This window comes from Desmodus rotundus, chromosome 6 (genome assembly GCF_022682495.2).
Source record: "Desmodus rotundus isolate HL8 chromosome 6, HLdesRot8A.1, whole genome shotgun sequence".
Lineage (NCBI taxonomy): Eukaryota > Metazoa > Chordata > Mammalia > Chiroptera > Phyllostomidae > Desmodus > Desmodus rotundus.
Window position 1 is genome coordinate 111170664 of NC_071392.1, and position 17165 is coordinate 111187828.

The window sequence follows — 17165 nt, forward strand, 5'->3', positions numbered from 1 at the left end:
AGTGGCCACAGTGGGGTGGCGGAAGAACCATGCGGAGGATGTAGGGACTTGATCATCTAGTTCAGTTGGGTTGGTTTTCCTCTGGGGCCTATTTTCAGATATTTAGCCCTTTTCAAATAGAGGTTTTTTCAAGGTCACAGCACAGTTCCATAAGAGACTCTTCTTAAAAGTACAGAGGTCAAGGAGCTTCTAGAATCCAGTAGAGGATGAGGAAAAGGAAGCAGGGACCCTATTCCACACTTCTCTTTGTATCCTGTACCCTTGCAAAATTTACTTATTAGTTCTAGTAGCTTTTTTTGTAGGTTTCTTAGGATTTTCTACATATGTGATCACATTTCTATAAATGCAGTTTATTTTCCAATCCATATATCTTTTATTTATTTTTCTTGCTTTATTGCACTGACTAGGACCTCTAGTATGAATGAAGTGGTGAGAACATTATTACTGTTCCCAATGTCAAAAAAATGTCCAGAAAAGTGCAGAAAAGGAGAGCCTTTTTTCAGGTGAAGCAATTTGCAAACCAGGGAAATGCAGGTTCTAGCAGAAACTGAAAGAAAGGGCACTCTACTGAGACAAAGGGGAGGCCGCCTTTTATAGAGAAACTTCCCAGTTGGTCCACTTTTATGCAAATGAAGTTTCCAAATTCCTACAGTTCTGATTGGTCATTATAGGACAGTTCTGCTTGTTTGGTATCAATGCAAATGAAGATACAATCATGCCGCTCTGACTGAACAGGGCAGGTTTCAGTCCATTGGTTGAAAGACAATACCAGAGCCCTGTCTGGTGTGGCTCAGTTCATTGGAGCGTCGTCCCATAAGCAAAAATATGGGTTTGATTCCCAGTTGGGGCACATATGAGAAGGCAACCAACTGATGTTTCTCTCTCTCTCTCTCTCTCTCTCTCTCTCTCTCTCTCTCACACATCAATGTTTCTCTCTCTCTCTCTCTCTCTCTCTCTCTCTCACATCAATGTTTCTCTCTCTCCCTGTTCCTTTCTCTATGAAAAAATAGACTCAGGTGAGGAAGGAAGGGAGGGAAGGAGAGAGAGGTGGGGAGAGGGGGAGAGAGAGAGGGAGAGAAAGGGAGAGGAAGAGAATACCAGGGTTTCCCTTCAGGGACTGACTCTCCATAAACAAGCAGGGTACAGTATGGGCAGCTGAGAGTTCAGTCTGAGCTTCTTCCCACTGTACAGAGTAAGCGAGGAGCACCTGTCAACAGGTGGCCACTAGGCTCTTATTCATATCATTTGGGCCATCACTTGACCAGGGGAGTTCATTGCAGCAGATAAATTCCTTCTTGGGGTTCACATCAAATAAATCTTCCCTCTTGGGGTCCATACCAATCTTAGAAGGAAAAATCCAGTTTTCCCCATTAACTCTGATGTTACATGTAGATTTTTCAGATGCTCTATGTCAGCTTGAGAGGAACTACCTTTCTGTGGTGGGCAGAATAGCCCCCCAAAGATGTCCAGGTTCCAAACCCTGGACCCTGTGAATATGTCACCTTACACTGCAAAAGGAAGTTTGTAGATGTGATTAAGTTAAGGATTTTGAGATGTGGAGATTATCATGGATTGCCCAGATAACCCAATGAAAGCATGAGGGTCTTTATCAGCCAGAGGCAGGAGGGGTCAGGATTTGAGAGAGATTGGCAGATGCCGTGCAGCCGGCTTTGAAGATGGAGAAACAAGCCAGGATCTAAGGAATGCAGGTGGCTTCTAGGAACTGAAAGGCAAAGAAATTGAACCTGCTCTAGAGGCTGTAGAAGAAACACAGGCCTGCTGACATTGATTTTAGTTCAGCAATTTAGTGGCTTAAACCAACACAAATTTATTAGCTTACAGTTACATAGTTCATAAATCTGAAATGGTTTCACAGAACTAGCAATAAGAAACTATTATACTTTTTGTTTTAAAGACTTGCCTAAATTTTTAAGGGAAGGAAGGGAGAAAAAGAGGGAGAGAAACATTGATGTATGAGAGATACATCAGTCAGTTGCATCTCACATGCCCCCAACTGGGGACCTGGCCTGAAACCCAGGCATGTGCCCTGACTGGGAATCGAACCAGAGACCTTCCGGTCTGCAGGCCAGTGCTCAATCCACTGAGCTACACCAGCCAGGGTGCCATAATGTGGCAGAATTTTTCCAGTTTTGCTGGATTCAGCTTGCTAAGAGTTTATTAAGGATTTTTTGTGTCTACATATATGAGGGAGATTGGTCTGTATTTTTCTTGTAATGTTGTCTGGTTTTTATATCAAGGTAATGCTGGCCTCATCAAATGGGTGGGGAAGTGTTTGGCATTTATTTTCTTGAAGAGTTTGTGTGAAATTGGTATTATTTCTTCTTCAAATGTTTGACAGAACTCACTAGTGAAGCTATCTGGACCTGGTCTTCTTTGTGGGAAGTTTGAAAATTATAAATTCAGTTTTGTTTTTCTTTAAAGATTTTATTTACTTATTTTAGAGAGACAGGAAAGAAGGGAGAAAGAGAGGAAGAGAAACATTGATGTGTGAGAGATACATCAATTGGTTGCCTCTCACAGGCCCCCAACTGGGGACCTGGCCCACAACCCAGGCATGTGCCCTGACTGGGAATTGAACCAGTGACCTTTCCGTCTGCAGGCCAGTGCTCAATCCACTGAGCCACACCAGCTAGGCCAAATTCAAGATGCTAGTGTTTTCTTGATATGTCCCTCATATCTCTGGTAATACTGTTGGTCTTGAATTCTATTTCATCTGATATTAATATAACCACTCCAGCTTTCCTATGATTAATGTTTACATGATACATATTTTTTTACTTTTAGCCTGGGTCTCAATATGCAAAGTATGTTTATGATATAGTTGGGTCTCACTTTTTTAAAATGCAGTTTGAAAATCTCTGCCCTTTCATTGGAGTGTTTAATTCACTTCCTCAAAAATAAATGCTTCCTAAAAGGAATCAGTGCCTGTGGGTTGGGACTCATTCCTGCCTCTTGTTAGCATTCCACAGAGAAAGATTAAGTGACAGGTTCACTGTGTCTTCCAGGTTGTCTGTGACAGTTTCCTGTGTCACATTTGTAAGGGGGGAATAACTGTACCTACCTCATGGGTGGTTGTAAGAATTAGATGAGATAATCCATATAAGGCACACAGTTACACACTCAATAAATGAAAGCCACCGATAGCTTTAGATCAAGCACCGTCTTCCTATTTGGCTTTGATGAAGTGTTGACTTAAGAAATGAATCCCACCTTAGATATCGAGTGCTTTCATATGCATCCTTCTCTGCTGAAAACTCTCGGAGACCTGTGTATTATAATGATTTTACAGTTTTTTTTCTGTATTTATTTTTCAGCCATGTGCTTTCTTTGTTCGGCCAGTTTTTTAAAACTTGTTGAAATTCATCAAACTGTGCACTTTAAATGTGTGCATTTTATTATATGTAAATTATACCTCAATAAAGTTGATCTTAAAAACTAAAGAAAGCAAAACTGGAAAAATTCTGCCACATACATGTATATAATGTACATATATAGGTTAAAGACTAACAAGAAAACCAGCATCCGGTGCCCAGTCACCAGCTTAAATGTACAATTCCTCTGAAGCCCCTTGCAAAAGAACTGATAGTCAGTTCTTTTCTTCATAGCTTTGTCATACATGCGTAATAGTTTGACTGCCTTTGACCTTCATATAAATAGAATCATGTGGGGTGTATGCTTCTGCTCATTTTTAAGGTTTATCTGCGCTTACATGTGTAGTGGTTATTAACTCACTGCTCTAAAGTCTTACATCCTATAACCCACCATCCTGTTGAGTGCACATGGGCTGTTCGCAGTTTGGGGCTTTTCCAAATAATGCTGCTGTGAATATTGTTCACGCCTTTCTAAGGGAACATCCTGGGATGGAACTGCTGGGTTGTGAGGACTAGTTAATGCCAAGTGCTTCCAGAGTTGCTTGTACTAATTCTGGTTTTCTCCAGCAGGGCAAGGGAGTTCCTGTCTCTCCATGTCCTTGCTAATGTCCCTGACACATTGTCACATCTAACTCTCCTGCCCACCTGGGTCTTCCTAACAGCCAAGGCCGAGTGTTCAGTTAAACTGTGCCAGGCTCTGTACTGAGGGCTGTGTGTCTGTGATCTCATTTCCTCTTCACAAGAGCCCTATCTGTTAAGTATGTACTGTCATTTATGACCAAGAGAGCAAGTTTGTCCTTCCCTGCCCACTCGTGTTCCGTATGGGCTCATGGCTATTCTCTGTGGCCACCTCATCTCTTCCTCCTCCCAGCCAGGACAGGCTGGGTCCCAGCAGGGCCTCAGTCCCACCCTGGACCCTTTCCCCCTCAGGCTGTTACTCCCTGTCAGTCCGCCTCAGCCGCCCTGCATCCTGGGACCGGATCAGACACTACAGGATCCAACGCCTTGACAATGGCTGGCTGTACATCTCACCGCGCCTCACTTTCCCTTCACTCCGGGCCCTGGTGGACCATTACTCTGGTACGGCCTTCCCCTGCCTCCTAGAGTAGACTAGGATGCAGGTCGTAGGGGTCAGTGTGTCCTTAGACACTTTACCTAAAGGAATATCCAGACAGATGGAAGAAGGGCCTCCCCCATCTTCATGCCAGTCCCTGGACCAAGAAACGCAGGCTGGCAACCCTATCTCTATCCTACGCCCCGACAGAGCCACACAGACCCCTATGTAAGCACAGGCCAGTAACTCGCCCACCACTGTGTTCTGAGTCAAAGATGTCTCTCCCCAAGAACTAGGCCCAGATCTATTGCTGTTGTGGAAATCAGTTGATTCTTAGCATTTTATGGCACCTGTGCAGTAACAGCCACTGGAGGATGTGCGTGGGGATGGGGGCAGAGGGGAAGACTGATCAGGGGTTTGCGGGAGGGCTGTTCAGGCGATAGATTCTGGCAGGACAAGCGGAGATGGAGCCTCCCTTAGCTTGCTGCTTCCCCAGGCACTCTCCTAGCCAGAAACTGGGCTCAAAGGGGCCTGTCAACTTACCCCAAATCACAGTCAATTCAGTTTCCCCAAACCTAGCCCAGGATGACTTTTGATCACATCTCAGCTTCTAGGAGACCAACAGCTTGGGGCTTATGTCCTGTAACTCTTTTTAGACCACGCCCCCATCTGCCAAGGTAGAGCTATGGGGTGAGGGTGGGGCTGGGGTGAGGGTGGGGCTGTCGGGGAGGAAAGCAGGCCTGGAGTCCACCATGTCAAGCGTCTAGGTCTCTTCCTCAGAGCTGGCAGATGATATCTGCTGCCTCCTCAAGGAGCCCTGTGCCCTGCGGAGAACTGCCCCAGTCCCTGGCAAGGACATACCCCTACCTGTGACTGTGCAGACGGAGCCCCTCAATTGGAAAGAGTTGGACAGGTGAGGGGACCCCTGGAACTTGAAGGCAGAACAAAGGAGCTAGAATTCACCCCTGGGAACCCATACCCCAGAATGAGCCTGTCACCTGCAGGGGTACGGGGGGGCGGGGGGAGCAGCAAGCATTGATGGAGCTCTTAAGAGGCCAGCCCAGGCTCAGCACATGTGTAGGGGGACTGGCGGGAAGGAGGAAGTGGGCATGCATGCAGGGCATGCCTGGACTTCAAGGTGGCCAGGAAGAGAGGAAGGTCAGACAAGATGAGGTAGAACAAAGAGCCCCAGTCCTGAAGGAAGTCAAGCTGGGGTTTCATCTGATAGGGAATGGGGAGCCGCTCCAAACTTTTCAGCAGGAGTGACTTAAAAATGGTGAACTCTGTGGGGAGTTCAGGGAGGACAGTGCTCCTTGACCCAGCTCTTTTCCACTCTCCGTAGCTCCCTCCTGTTCTCGGAAGCTTCTGCCACAGGGGAGGCGTCTCTGCTCAGCGAGGGGCTCCGGGAGGCCCTCAGCTCCTACATCAGCCTGACAGATGACATCTTGGATGATGCCAAAGCCCAAAGCAGAGGACGAAAGGGGAACCAACGCTACAGCACCTAGGACCCCAACACAGCTCAGCCTGAGCACCACAGGGAAGGCTGTGCACTGCCAGGGAGGGAGGGACACAGAGGCACAGCAGGGTCCTACCTGTATCTTCTGTTCCTTCCTCTCAGCCCTAAGAAATCACAACCTCCTCCCAGTGCCATGACCCTGCTAGCAACCTCTGGTTCAAACACAGACCAATTGAGGGCAAGGCCAGGGCTCCAGAGACTGAACTTACTCTGCAGCCTGATGTAGTCAGTGCCCAAGTTTGAGTATTCTAGCTCATCTTCCTCCCCTGCCAATAGAGTCCCATTCAAACGGCCCTCCCCACTGCCCCCCCTCCCACTAACCAGTCCCACCCAAAAGGTAGAAGTCACCACTAGCATCAAGAAGGAAAAAACCCAAATTTACAAGGGATGGGAAAACAGAGGAGACAGATGGCTTACCAGAGCAGCAGAACCTGGGCTGTCCAGCCGCCCCCTGACCCCAAAGCAAAAAGTAGGGCCCCTGACAGTCCAGGTCCTCGAATGTCCCCATCAAGCCCCTTCTCTGGACGGCCATAGCTCTCAGCTCTCTACTTCATTTTGCAGCTTGTCATTTGGACCTGGCCAAGCCTTACCAGCGCTGCCATCTGGTGGCCCAATACAAAATCACACCTTCTGAGCCTAGCACAGTGTGATGAGGTCAGTTACGTGTGGCTCTTGTGCTGAGCAGGAGCACTAGGGTGTCAGAAGGTGTTAAACCCTCTGTCCCCAAAGTCAAGGCCTCAGCCTAAACCCATTAAGGGAGAGGCTGGAATGAAGCTGCTAAGGGAGCGGGGAGAAGAGGGAAGGAGATGGGAGGGCACCGCCTCTAGTGTTCCTACTAGGCGCTCAGGTTAGAGGTGAGGTGGGAAAGGATTTACCAGGTGTCATCAACAGGTTGTCAATTAAAGATCTGATTTATTCAAGTATCTGAAAACATTCTACAATGGAAACTGTTGCTAGATGCTGCTTGTGCTGTGCTATGGACCACGCACATACTGCCATGCTGTTTTCAGGAGACTTGAAATGCCACTGATAGTTTAAAAACTGTACACCTGATGGAGAAGTGAGGAAGACAATTTAACGTTTCATCCGGATCCAGATTTGCATAAAATTAAACGATAGCTCCAATCTGCAAGTAGGTGTTTCATGATGGTATCCAAGAAGAAATGGTTGGTGATGGACAATTCAGAAATGCTTCCCCAAAAGGTGGATGGTTCTTTAAAAAGTTTCAGGTTACAACCCTCGCAGAAAACTGACGCTCAACAAACTGATTCTCTGTCCAAGAAACATGGGTCTTCACGTTCCACATGGCTGGGTGCCCCTATAATCACGTTTCTGTGCTTTAACTAATAGGGTCCTTTGGACCAGACAGGAACCAGGCGGGGGCTGTGTACCATCAGTCATAGTGGATGGCTGTGTAAAAGATGATCCAGATGACCTAGAGAGGAGGAAAGCAATGTTCATAGGTCACTGGTCAACACAGGCCCCTCTTCCACAAAACAAAAATGTCAGATAAGAATGTGTGCACAGTGGGCGGAGCTATCCAATGCTAATCTGTTTGGGGACCTAAATAACTTCTCTGTAATCAAGCTGTCTCTAACAGAGCCCAGATCCTCCACGTGTGCTCCCAAAGGGACCCCGGACAAGCCTCTCAACCTGCCAAACAGCAAACCAAGTGCCAGGAGTGGCATGACAGATGTGAAAACAATACAGGTAAAGCAGACTATACTGCTAGTAGCTGTCAGGATTAGCAATAAAGGTGAAAGCAAAACCACCACCATACCCTGCCAGCACCATATCAAAGCAGATTCTCCTAACTGCCTGTCCACTGCATCTCCTAGGACCTTTAAAAGTATGCGAGGTACGTGCAGATGCCCAGGGGCCACCTCCCAGGGTTTTTTTTTTATTGGCTTGGGCTAGGGTTTATAAATTTAAAAAACAACAACAAAAAAACCCCTTTGAGATATAATTTATATCCCATAAAAGTATACATACAATTCAGAGGAGGGTTTTCTGGGTTTTTTTTATTTTATTACTGAGACCATTTAAAAAAACACAATTCAGAGGTTTTTAGTATATTCGCAGAGGTGTGTAAACATCACTAATTGATTCTGGAACATTTCCATCATCCTCAAAAGAAAATATGTTCCCATTACCAGTTATTTCCCCCTTCCCCTCCCCATAGGCCCTGGCAACCACCAATCTAACTTTTCGTCTGTATGAATTTCACAAAAATGGAATCATACAACAGTGATCTTTTGTTTAGATTCTTTCACTTGGCATACTGTTTTCAGGTTCATATATGTTGTTGTATGTATCAGTACATTTCATTCCTCTTTGTGGCCAAATACTATTCTGTATGAATATCTATTTTATTTATCCATTCATCAGGTAATGACTTTGTACTTTGTGGCTACTATGAATAATGCTGTCAATATAGTTTTAAAATGTTTCCCAGTGGTTTCTCATGTAGCCAGAGTTGAGAATCAGATGTGAAAGCTGATGATGGGCCCTGGATTGGCACACCACAGGGAGACTGTACATTATGTCGCACCACATCTTTTGGGACGACATGACAAGCGTAGATGGCCTCTGGCCTCAGGAGCTTTTTGCAAAAATGGTAGCCCAGTCACACAGGGTCACTCAATCATTAGGCTCCCCTTGAATAACTCATGAAATGGTAATACTCGCTGTAAAAGTATCAGCTACACATACCATGAACAAAGCAAAAGATGTCATAAACCCTTCTTTCGTGAGCTCCCACGTGCCACCATATTCTTCCTCATCTATCTGTAGGTAGTTGCTGAAGTAGAGGTACAGGACTCCTGCATTGATCAGACAAAACCTGGAGGGAGGGAGGGAGAAGCACCAAAAACAAACCGTAAGCTTAGAAGACTCAGAACTCCCACCACATCGCCCAGCTCTACTAAGGTATTCACTACTGCACAGTTAACTATTTCTATTATGAGGGGACGTGAAATAATACAAGAAAACACCTGGGCCCTTGAAGGAGCTGCCCATCTGGCTGAGCTAGAGATAGAAGGAACAACTCTTTTTTAGTTGCCCAGCCAAAGCATAAAAAAAATAAATTAGAGAGCAGATTTAGGTTCTCTAAGCCCCCTTGAAGACAGACGGGCTGGTCCTAAGTAGGACCAGTAGCTGACTTGAGTCCGAAGGTCCGAAGGTCCAGCTGGAGTGAGGGGCCATGGGACAAACACTGTTAAGCTGCAGCTCCATGGCCTGGTTGAACAAGCAAGGCCATGTACTAAAGCAGCCCATGTGTAACTCCCAGGCCATTTCTGGGTGTCCACTGTCTGTCTGCTATGAACTTGATGCAGAGTTCCTGCCCTCAGCTCCACATGTACCTGGGGACTAAAAACAGCAGTGGCAGTGGACTTGAAACCAGAGGTTTGCAAGCACCTCCAGGGCTGTATGTCTTAAGACATGTCCCTGCTGAAGACGGAGGTGGAAAATGCAAAGAGAACTGGTTCCTCCTAATGGATGAGGTGTGGGGCAAGGCAGTTAGATGCCACTGAGTAATGTAAATCTGTCTGCCAGGGGCAGGGGTGGACCCTGAGCAAGGTGGCAAGTGAGGTAGGCCTGCAAACTTCAGGAGTCCAGTGTGTAGACAGTGAGAGTGCAGGCGTCCTCCTCAGCGGAAGGAACCGGAACTGGGAGGTTGATTTAGACTGGCACCATGTTCCAGGACAAGCACAAATAAAGTTCGAGGACAGGGGCTAGGACAGTGGCTGGAGCCTAAGGGCCTGGGAGTACCACTGTTAGAGTAACAGAAGTAGAGAGAAGAAGAAAGGGTTTTCTTGGATTCATCTAAAATAAAGAGTCCTTGGCTTGGCTATGTTATGGCCACATTCTTACCTTATGCTGAAATCTTGGGACCTGGCCAATCTGGCCACTTCGCTCTAACAAGAGCTTCATTTTGGGCAGGCTGAGTTAGTAGCTCTAGAAAGAGATTCCTAATGGGACACAGAAATGTCACTCTGGGACTGAGCTAATAAGCTGGGGCTGGACTGGTGAGGTGAGAGGGAGATGCAAGGGAAGGTGGGATAAGGAATGGCGGGGAGAAAGGACAGGGCAGCGGAAATCCTGCCTTTAAGGGTTACACACTTAGTAGAAAGTGAAGTCACAGGAACAAAGGCATTTAAATGTTTGGTGGTCAAGAGAGGGGGCTTAGAAAGGACTGGAAAGGCTCAAACTGAGCTTCGAAGATGGGCCTAATGTCTACATTGTAAACGAGGGTGAGAACCACACAGCAAATGTATGAGGAAATGAACATGCTGCATTGGGGGTTAGAGAAGAACATTAAAGACTAGACTCTCAAATGGGTTTTTAAAAATTCTATCCTGAAAACAACTGTCAGGATCCAACAAAATAACGAATCTAACAAACACAATGACTTCAGGCTAGAAGGCAATGAGACAACGTAACCTACAGCCCTGCTCTCAGGGGAGCTCACTTCAGTTTTTAAAAAACTTAACAGCGTTCCCTGAGCACTTACTAACCCTGTGCCAAGCTCTGTGAAAGAGACAGGCAGGAACCCTCTGATAATATGCAAAACCTCAGCAGACAGGGCAGAACCATCCCTCCGTTCTCAGGCACATTATCACTGGGACCTGAGGAAATGACTTCACCTTCATAGGCCCTCACTGATGGCCACACCAGAAATGAGAGCCACACTGGGGTCAAACAGAGGGCTGCTAAGGGGCGGCAAGTCACCTGAACTGAGCACCAGAGCAGCTCTGCCCCTAAGTCCAGCCAGCTTGGTCAGACAGATGGAGAAGAAAGTCGATGTCCCTGGGCACCTTCCAAGAGCAGCAGTAACAGTACCCACCAAAGGAGGGAAGGGATTCTAGTTTTGGCTGTGGCAGGCAATGTGGGACTGGACCCCACAAAGCAGTCCCAAGAAAGCAGCGCTGTGCGCTACGGGCGAGCCACGAATTCACTCCCGAACACTACGTTCCCCATCTTCTCAATAGCCGTATTTTACCCCTCTTTGTAAAGTCCATCACATAATAACTGCAGTGAACCCTTTATGGAGTGCCTATGACATACTAAGCTCTACGCTTAGCACTTTACTTGTATCATTTCATTTCATTCACACATTAACCTTGTAAGACAGGCATTTTTATTGCTCCCGTCTTGATGATGAGGAAACGGAGTCTCAGAAAAGTGAGCCCAAAATTATGTAGCCTGAAAGTGGCAGAGCTGGAACTTGAATCCAGAGCTTTCTATAAACAAAGGAGGAAAAAAAAAAAAAAAAGAAAGGTCTGTTTGGCTAGCTTAACTCTTCTGCCACAGAGCAAAGTATACTAGACTAGCTCTAGTCCTTACTGTATTATTCCAGATTGGTGACTTGAGAGAAATCCCTTAGGAGTCCTACAAGACATGGTAGGTACAGGGGCCTCTGAACGTCTCCTGACAAAGTGGCCTTGGGAAGATGAGAGGCTCTCTTTGCCCTTAGATTGCCTTCCCCCCTTCTCTGGCTTCTTCCCCTTCTCTGCCTTTTCTCTCATAGAAGGCTCAAATGGGGTGACCAACACTCTAAAAACATTACCGATATCCCACGTCCAACCTGGGAAGACCTTTGAGCACCAGGTCCTGTGTCTCATCACCAGCAATCAGCAGCCCTCAGCAAGCGTCCACTCCACCAAAGTCAGGCAGAGAATAACTCTTACTGGCTTCCCTGTACCGGTGCTTTGCTCAGTATCATAAATTGAAAACCTTCTTAGTTAAGACAGATACATTCCTTTTGGGTTATCCTCTGAGAAAACAGGCAACTTAAGTGAGTTTGGTATTTATTCCACCCTTTGCATCCTAGAGTTATTGAATAGTAAGAAATACGATCATCCCTAAAAAAAAAGAAATCAATGTGATTTTCCACGGTAAGGGTGCTAGTTTATATTCCCTGCATGAAAAGGGAAAAGGTCACAGCCCTACCTGTCATTCCCACCACGCTTGCCCACAGTTCCTATCTTTTTTTTTTTTCTTTTTTTTTTAATATATTTATTGATTATGCCACTACAGCCGTCCCATTTCCCCCCCCACTCCACTCCCCCCCGCCCACCCCCCTCCCCCCCACACCCCCCCCCACAGTTCATGTCCATAGGCCACACCCACAAGTTCCTTGGCTTCTACACCTCCCACACCACCCCTACCCTCCCCCTGTCCACCCTCCACCCACCATCCACGCTACCCACTCTCTGCACCTTTCCCCCTCTCTCCCCCTCCCACTCCCCCAATGACAACCCCCATGCTCTAGCTGTTTGCCCAGTCCGCTCTCGCCTCTGTTCCATGTGTGGCCGTTAATAACTGTGAGTTTGCTGTCATTCTCACTGTTCCAATTTTTGATCTTCTTTTTCTTAGGTAACTCCCTTTAACATTTCATATAATAAGGGCTTGGTGATGATGAGCCTCCTCAACCTGACCCCATCTGAGAAGCACTTTATCTTCCCTTCCATTCTAAGTGATAGCTTTGCTGGATACAGTAATCTTGGATGTAGGTCCTTGTGTTTAATCTTGGGTAATGTAATTATGATGTGCCTTGGTGTGTTCCTCCTTGGGTCCAGCTTCTTTGGGACTCTCTGAGCTTCCTGGACTTCCTGGAAGTCCATTTCCCCTGCCAGATTAGGGAAGTTCTCCCTCATTATTTGTTCAAATAAGTTTTCAATTTTTTGTTCTTCCTCTTCTCCTTCTGGCACCCCTATAATTCGGATGTGGGAACGTTTCAAGGCGTCCGGGAGGTTCCTAAGCCTCTCCTCATTTTCCCAAGTTCTTGTTTCTTCATTCTTTTCTGGTTGGATGTTTGTTTCTTCCTTCTGGTCCACACCACTGATTTGAGTCCCAGTTTCCTTCTCATCACTATTGGTTCCCTGTACATTTTCCTTTGTTTCTCTTAGCATAGGCTTCATTTTTTCATCTGGTTTTCGAACAGATTCAACCAAGTCTGTGAGCATATTGATAACCAGTGCTTTGAACTGTGCATCTGATAGGTTGGCTATCTCTTCGTCGCTTAGTTGTATTTTTTCTGGAGCTTTGAAGTGTTCTGTCATTTGGGCCATTTTTTTTTTTTTTTGTCTTGGCGCGTCTGTTACTTTAAGGGGCGGAGCCGTAGGTGTTCACCAGGGCGGGGTAACGCTGGTCGCTGAGCTGTGACGCTGTACGAGGGGGAGGGGCCGAGTGGGAGCAATGGCGCCCGCCTTACTCTCCTCCGGATTTCAATCCTTCACTCCGCTACCCACAATCAAACTGGGCCACTCTGGTGCTGGTTCCCGAGTAAGTGGGCCTGTGCACACTTTAGGCCCCTGTGGGTCTCTCCAACAACCTCTTCTGTGAGGCTGGGAGTCTCTCCTGCTGCAGCCCCAACCCCCAGGGGCGCTTTCAATCAGAGGTTTGAGGCTTTATTTCCCGGAGCTGGAGCCCTGGGTTGCACGGTCTGCTTCTCTGCCCGCCGTTCGTCAGGTTTATCTGTGGGCGAATTTGGTGCCGTGGGGTGCTACCCGCTGCTCTGCCTGCCCCCCTCTCCGCCACTCTGAGTCCGGCCCTCTCGGTTTATCTGTGCAAATGTGGGACCGCAGGGTCTGCTAGTGCTCGGACCGCCTGCGCCATTTGTCCCACACTCCGCCAGTCTCAGTCCCGCCACAGCCACGCGTGTCCTCTCCACCCTGGTGCCCGTCTCCGCCCCTCCTACCAGTCTGGATGAATGGTTATTTTCTATTTTCTTGGTGTTGGTCCCCCTTGCTGTTCGATTCTCTGTCAGTTCTGGTTGTGCGAGGAGGCGCAGTGTGTCTACCTACGCCGCCATCTTGGTTCTCCCACAGTTCCTATCTTAAGACAACTGCCACACATCCTTTCAGTTCAGCCAACGGGGCAGTGGACATGTGGGCTCACTTTCAGTGGCCCATTAAGCAGAGCCATGACCAGGGGCTGGTGTCAACTGTTTACAGGAGCACAGTAACAGTGGAGGGCCAAACCTTCGACCTTTTCACTGCCTCTAAAATGCAGGGACCTGCCCTGGCTGGTGTGGCTCAGTGGGCTGAGCACCGGGCTACAAACCAGAGTGTCGCCTGTTCAATTCCCAGTCAGGACACATGCCTGGGTTGTGGGCCAGGTCCCCAGTGGGGGGCTCGCGAGAGGCAACCACACATTGATGTTTCTCTCCCTCTCTTCCCCTCTCTCTAAAGATAAGTAAAATCAATAAAAAGATAAAATAAAATAAAATAAAATAAATGAAATAAAATAAAATGCAGGGACCTAAAACAACTTCTGAAAAAGCCAAGATTCAGTACATCCAGCGTCATGCCAGGTAGGAGTGGTCATCAAGTACAGAAGCTCTTCCACTTTCACAAATTCCATACAAACAAAGGTCACACAACTAAATGATGCCTGCCACCAACAGACCTGTGGTAGCCTCTTGCATGAGGTCACTTTGGACCCATGAATGCAGGGACTGGCCCAGCCTTCAGGAAGGTAACATACCTGACCTAAGATGCTCCTGGGCTCGATGAAGCAAGGAGTGGTACACCAGACCCAGGAGCGCCAACCTGAGCACAACCTTTTGCTTTAGCCATCTCACACACACAGGTACTTAAAAAAAAAAAATCCTCCAATGTAGCAATGACCTTTTTCATAAAAGGAAAAATATAATCTCTATTAGAAAAAGACATGATATCATGAAAATGCAAGCTACCCAAGACTTACCCCGCTATTCCCAAGAAACCTCGTAATGGTAACACTCCCCAAATGACACCTAGGACCACAGCGATGATCTGTCGGAACCAGTAGATCACATCTAAAAACTCATCCTGTAGAAAAAAAAGAGATTGCATGCGTTATCTGGAGCAGGTGCCACAGGAGAACCTCCTGTAACAGGTAAGGAACAGAGAAGCTTCCTGCTAAACACATCTTCCAGAGAATTTTTCCCCAAAAGCAATTGTATGGGGCATTCCTCCTCTTATACCAGAAGGTGGTAAACAAAACAAAACAATATTTGTCTTTAGTGATGACTTTTAGGGGCTATGCTCTAAAACTAAAAATTTTAGAGGTGAGCTCTCGCTCCTGGGAGCACGCCCACACCTTTCTTCCCTCTCAGGCAGGCATTTCCTAAACTCTAAGGGTCCCCCAAGACTTACAACCAGGGGAGCAATGGGCAGTGGTAGCTCGTCCCAGGCTAACCCCCTGAACCTGTCTCCAAAGCCTCCTTTTCTAAGGCTTTCCAGTAAGCCAGAGCAGCCCTGCCTAGGATCATTTCTTTCCTATAACATTTTTTTTTAAGGTCTTATTTATTTATTCTTAGGGAGGGAGGAGAAAGAGAGGGAGAGAAACATTGATGTGAGAGAGAAACATCCATCGGTTGCCTTGCATGCCCCAACTGAGCACTGGGCTCAGGCAGGTGCCCTGACCAGGAATCAAACTGATTCCTTTTGGTTTGCGGGACTATGCCCAACCAATTGAGCTACACCAGTCAGGGCACCTATAAAACTTCTAGAGATCCAAAGCAGCCCCGCCTAGGCTCTCTCCTGTTGCTTTTTCTATCCTAAGCCCTTCCTTCTTCCACTGTCCCCAACTTTAACTAATGTACTGTCAAAAAATTTTTTAGGAAAGTCATTTACCTTTTTTGAGAAGCTACAAAAATGATTTAGCTTGTGGTAAAATGACTCTGATAGTAACTGTGCTACTGGCCACTGGTAACTCTTATCTCACTTGGGGAGGCCCAGATACACTAACGCCAAGCAGAGGGGCAGACAGTCAATCTACTCAGCACCATCTCCCTGCACACTGAATTTTGAGTAAGTCACAAAGGAGAGAGAGGATTAGAAACAAAAGTGCTGGAGGCAGGTGCCAGCATATCTACCCTATGTACAAGGACAAGGAAAACTCAGGTTTCCGACCTGCCCTAGATTGCAGAAACCAGTCCTTATAGAAGAAGGAAGAAAGAATGACACAGCAGATCAGAAAGGTTTTGCAAGAGCTGGGTAGGGCTGGGACAATTTCAGCAAGTGCCTCCCATCCCCCTTTACTGGAACTCTTGGGAGGAAAGCCTACTTCACCAGTATCCCCCGCCCCCTCTAAGACTGCAAATATAACATTCTTTTCAGGCCAACTGGAATCAAGTTGGTTGTGATGGTCCCTTCCAGATCATGGAGCAGAGTTGGGGAGTGCCCAAACTCAGATCTGAATGTGTGTGACCGGTAAGGACATCTTTGAAGCCCCAACCATTCTTCACACATGTTTCTTTCTGTCTCTCTGTCTCTCTGTCTCTCTGTCTCTCTCTCTCTCTCACACACACACACACACACACACACACCATGCAAGGTGATCTCAGTCCCGCCACTCACACGTAAGGTATTCAGTCTTTCTCACTCAACAATAAGGAACTGGCAGCTCTACTTTAGTGAGCCTCATGTATCTCCCGCTACCTGTTTAATACACCAGAGTACCCAGTTCAGAGTTGTTCCGAAAACTAAGTGAGACAACGCGGGGACAGCACCTGCCGTAGAAAGTATCCAGTAGGTGCTAACGACTATGTTAGGTAGTTAATTCGGGCAAAATAACTCACTCACTCAAGATCCTACTGGGAGGAAAAGACAAAGGTCAAATCAAATTCGGTTCAATCTCGCCATTCAGGCACACGCCCTGCCCGCGAGTGACACTTCCTCTGCCCCCTCCACGCTGCTTCCCGCCCAAGTGATCCAGGTGGCTCGACCGTTAGTCCACTGCGCTGTGAGCCCGGAGCTCGGCTCTCCGGTCCGGGCCCGCCGAATTCGCCTTGACACCCCAACACTCGGCCGCACCCGGGCAAGCTCGGGCCTGTCCTTGCATCCCCGAGTGCCAGCCGGCACCTCGAACCTGCGCCCTCGCCAGATCCCACCGCACCTTGTCCTCCCAGGCCGCGTCGCTCCGCAGCACCTTGCTCCAGACAGACACTTTGAGGGCCCCGTTGGCCAGCTGCGGCTGAGACGGCTCCTCCTTCCGCCGCCCGCCGCTCATCCTCCCGTCGCGCCGCCCGGGCTGGGCCTGGGGCGCGCGGGCCGAGCCAAAAGGAGTCGAAGGTCTGGGGTCGCGGGTCACGGCGCGCGGGGCAGCAGTGACAGGCTGAGCACAGTGGCTCGGCGGCGCGCTGCAGTTGCCTGCACTCAGCCAAAGCGTCCAGCTCAGCTCGCTCGGCCGAATCCAAGGTGCCGCGAGGGGA

The 17165-nt window shown here is 47.7% G+C and overlaps 2 protein-coding genes across 2 annotated transcripts in view; one reads left to right on the plus strand and one right to left on the minus strand.

Annotated features, from left to right (window-relative positions):
- SLA2 (Src like adaptor 2) overlaps positions 1–8411 on the plus strand; it is a 21767-nt gene extending 13356 nt beyond the window's left edge. Inside the window, 4 exon segments of the mRNA XM_053926414.2 lie at positions 4323–4472; positions 5227–5359; positions 5789–5909; positions 5912–8411. Coding sequence (XP_053782389.1) covers positions 4323–4472; positions 5227–5359; positions 5789–5909; positions 5912–5974 — 467 coding nt within the window. The 3' untranslated portion in view covers positions 5975–8411.
- On the minus strand, positions 6855–17145 carry RAB5IF (RAB5 interacting factor). Its single transcript, XM_024559658.4, has 4 exons — positions 16850–17145; positions 14675–14778; positions 8675–8804; positions 6855–7397 (listed from the first exon to the last, which is right to left on the minus strand). Exons 1-4 carry the CDS (start codon positions 16961–16963, stop codon positions 7356–7358), a joined length of 390 nt encoding a protein of 129 aa, XP_024415426.1. The 5' UTR covers positions 16964–17145; the 3' UTR covers positions 6855–7355.
- Positions 17146–17165: the final 20 nt, after the last annotated feature.

Coding starts and splice junctions, on each gene's coding strand:
- RAB5IF (XM_024559658.4), bottom strand. CDS start 16,963: ATGAGCGGCGGGCGGCGGAAGGAGGAGCCGTCTCAGCCGCAGCTGGCC. Junction 14,779..16,849: donor ACGCGGCCTGGGAGGACAAG/GTGCGGTGGGAT, acceptor TTTTTTCTACAG/GATGAGTTTTTAGATGTGAT. Junction 8,805..14,674: donor GGTTTCTTGGGAATAGCGGG/GTAAGTCTTGGG, acceptor CCCTCCCTCCAG/GTTTTGTCTGATCAATGCAG.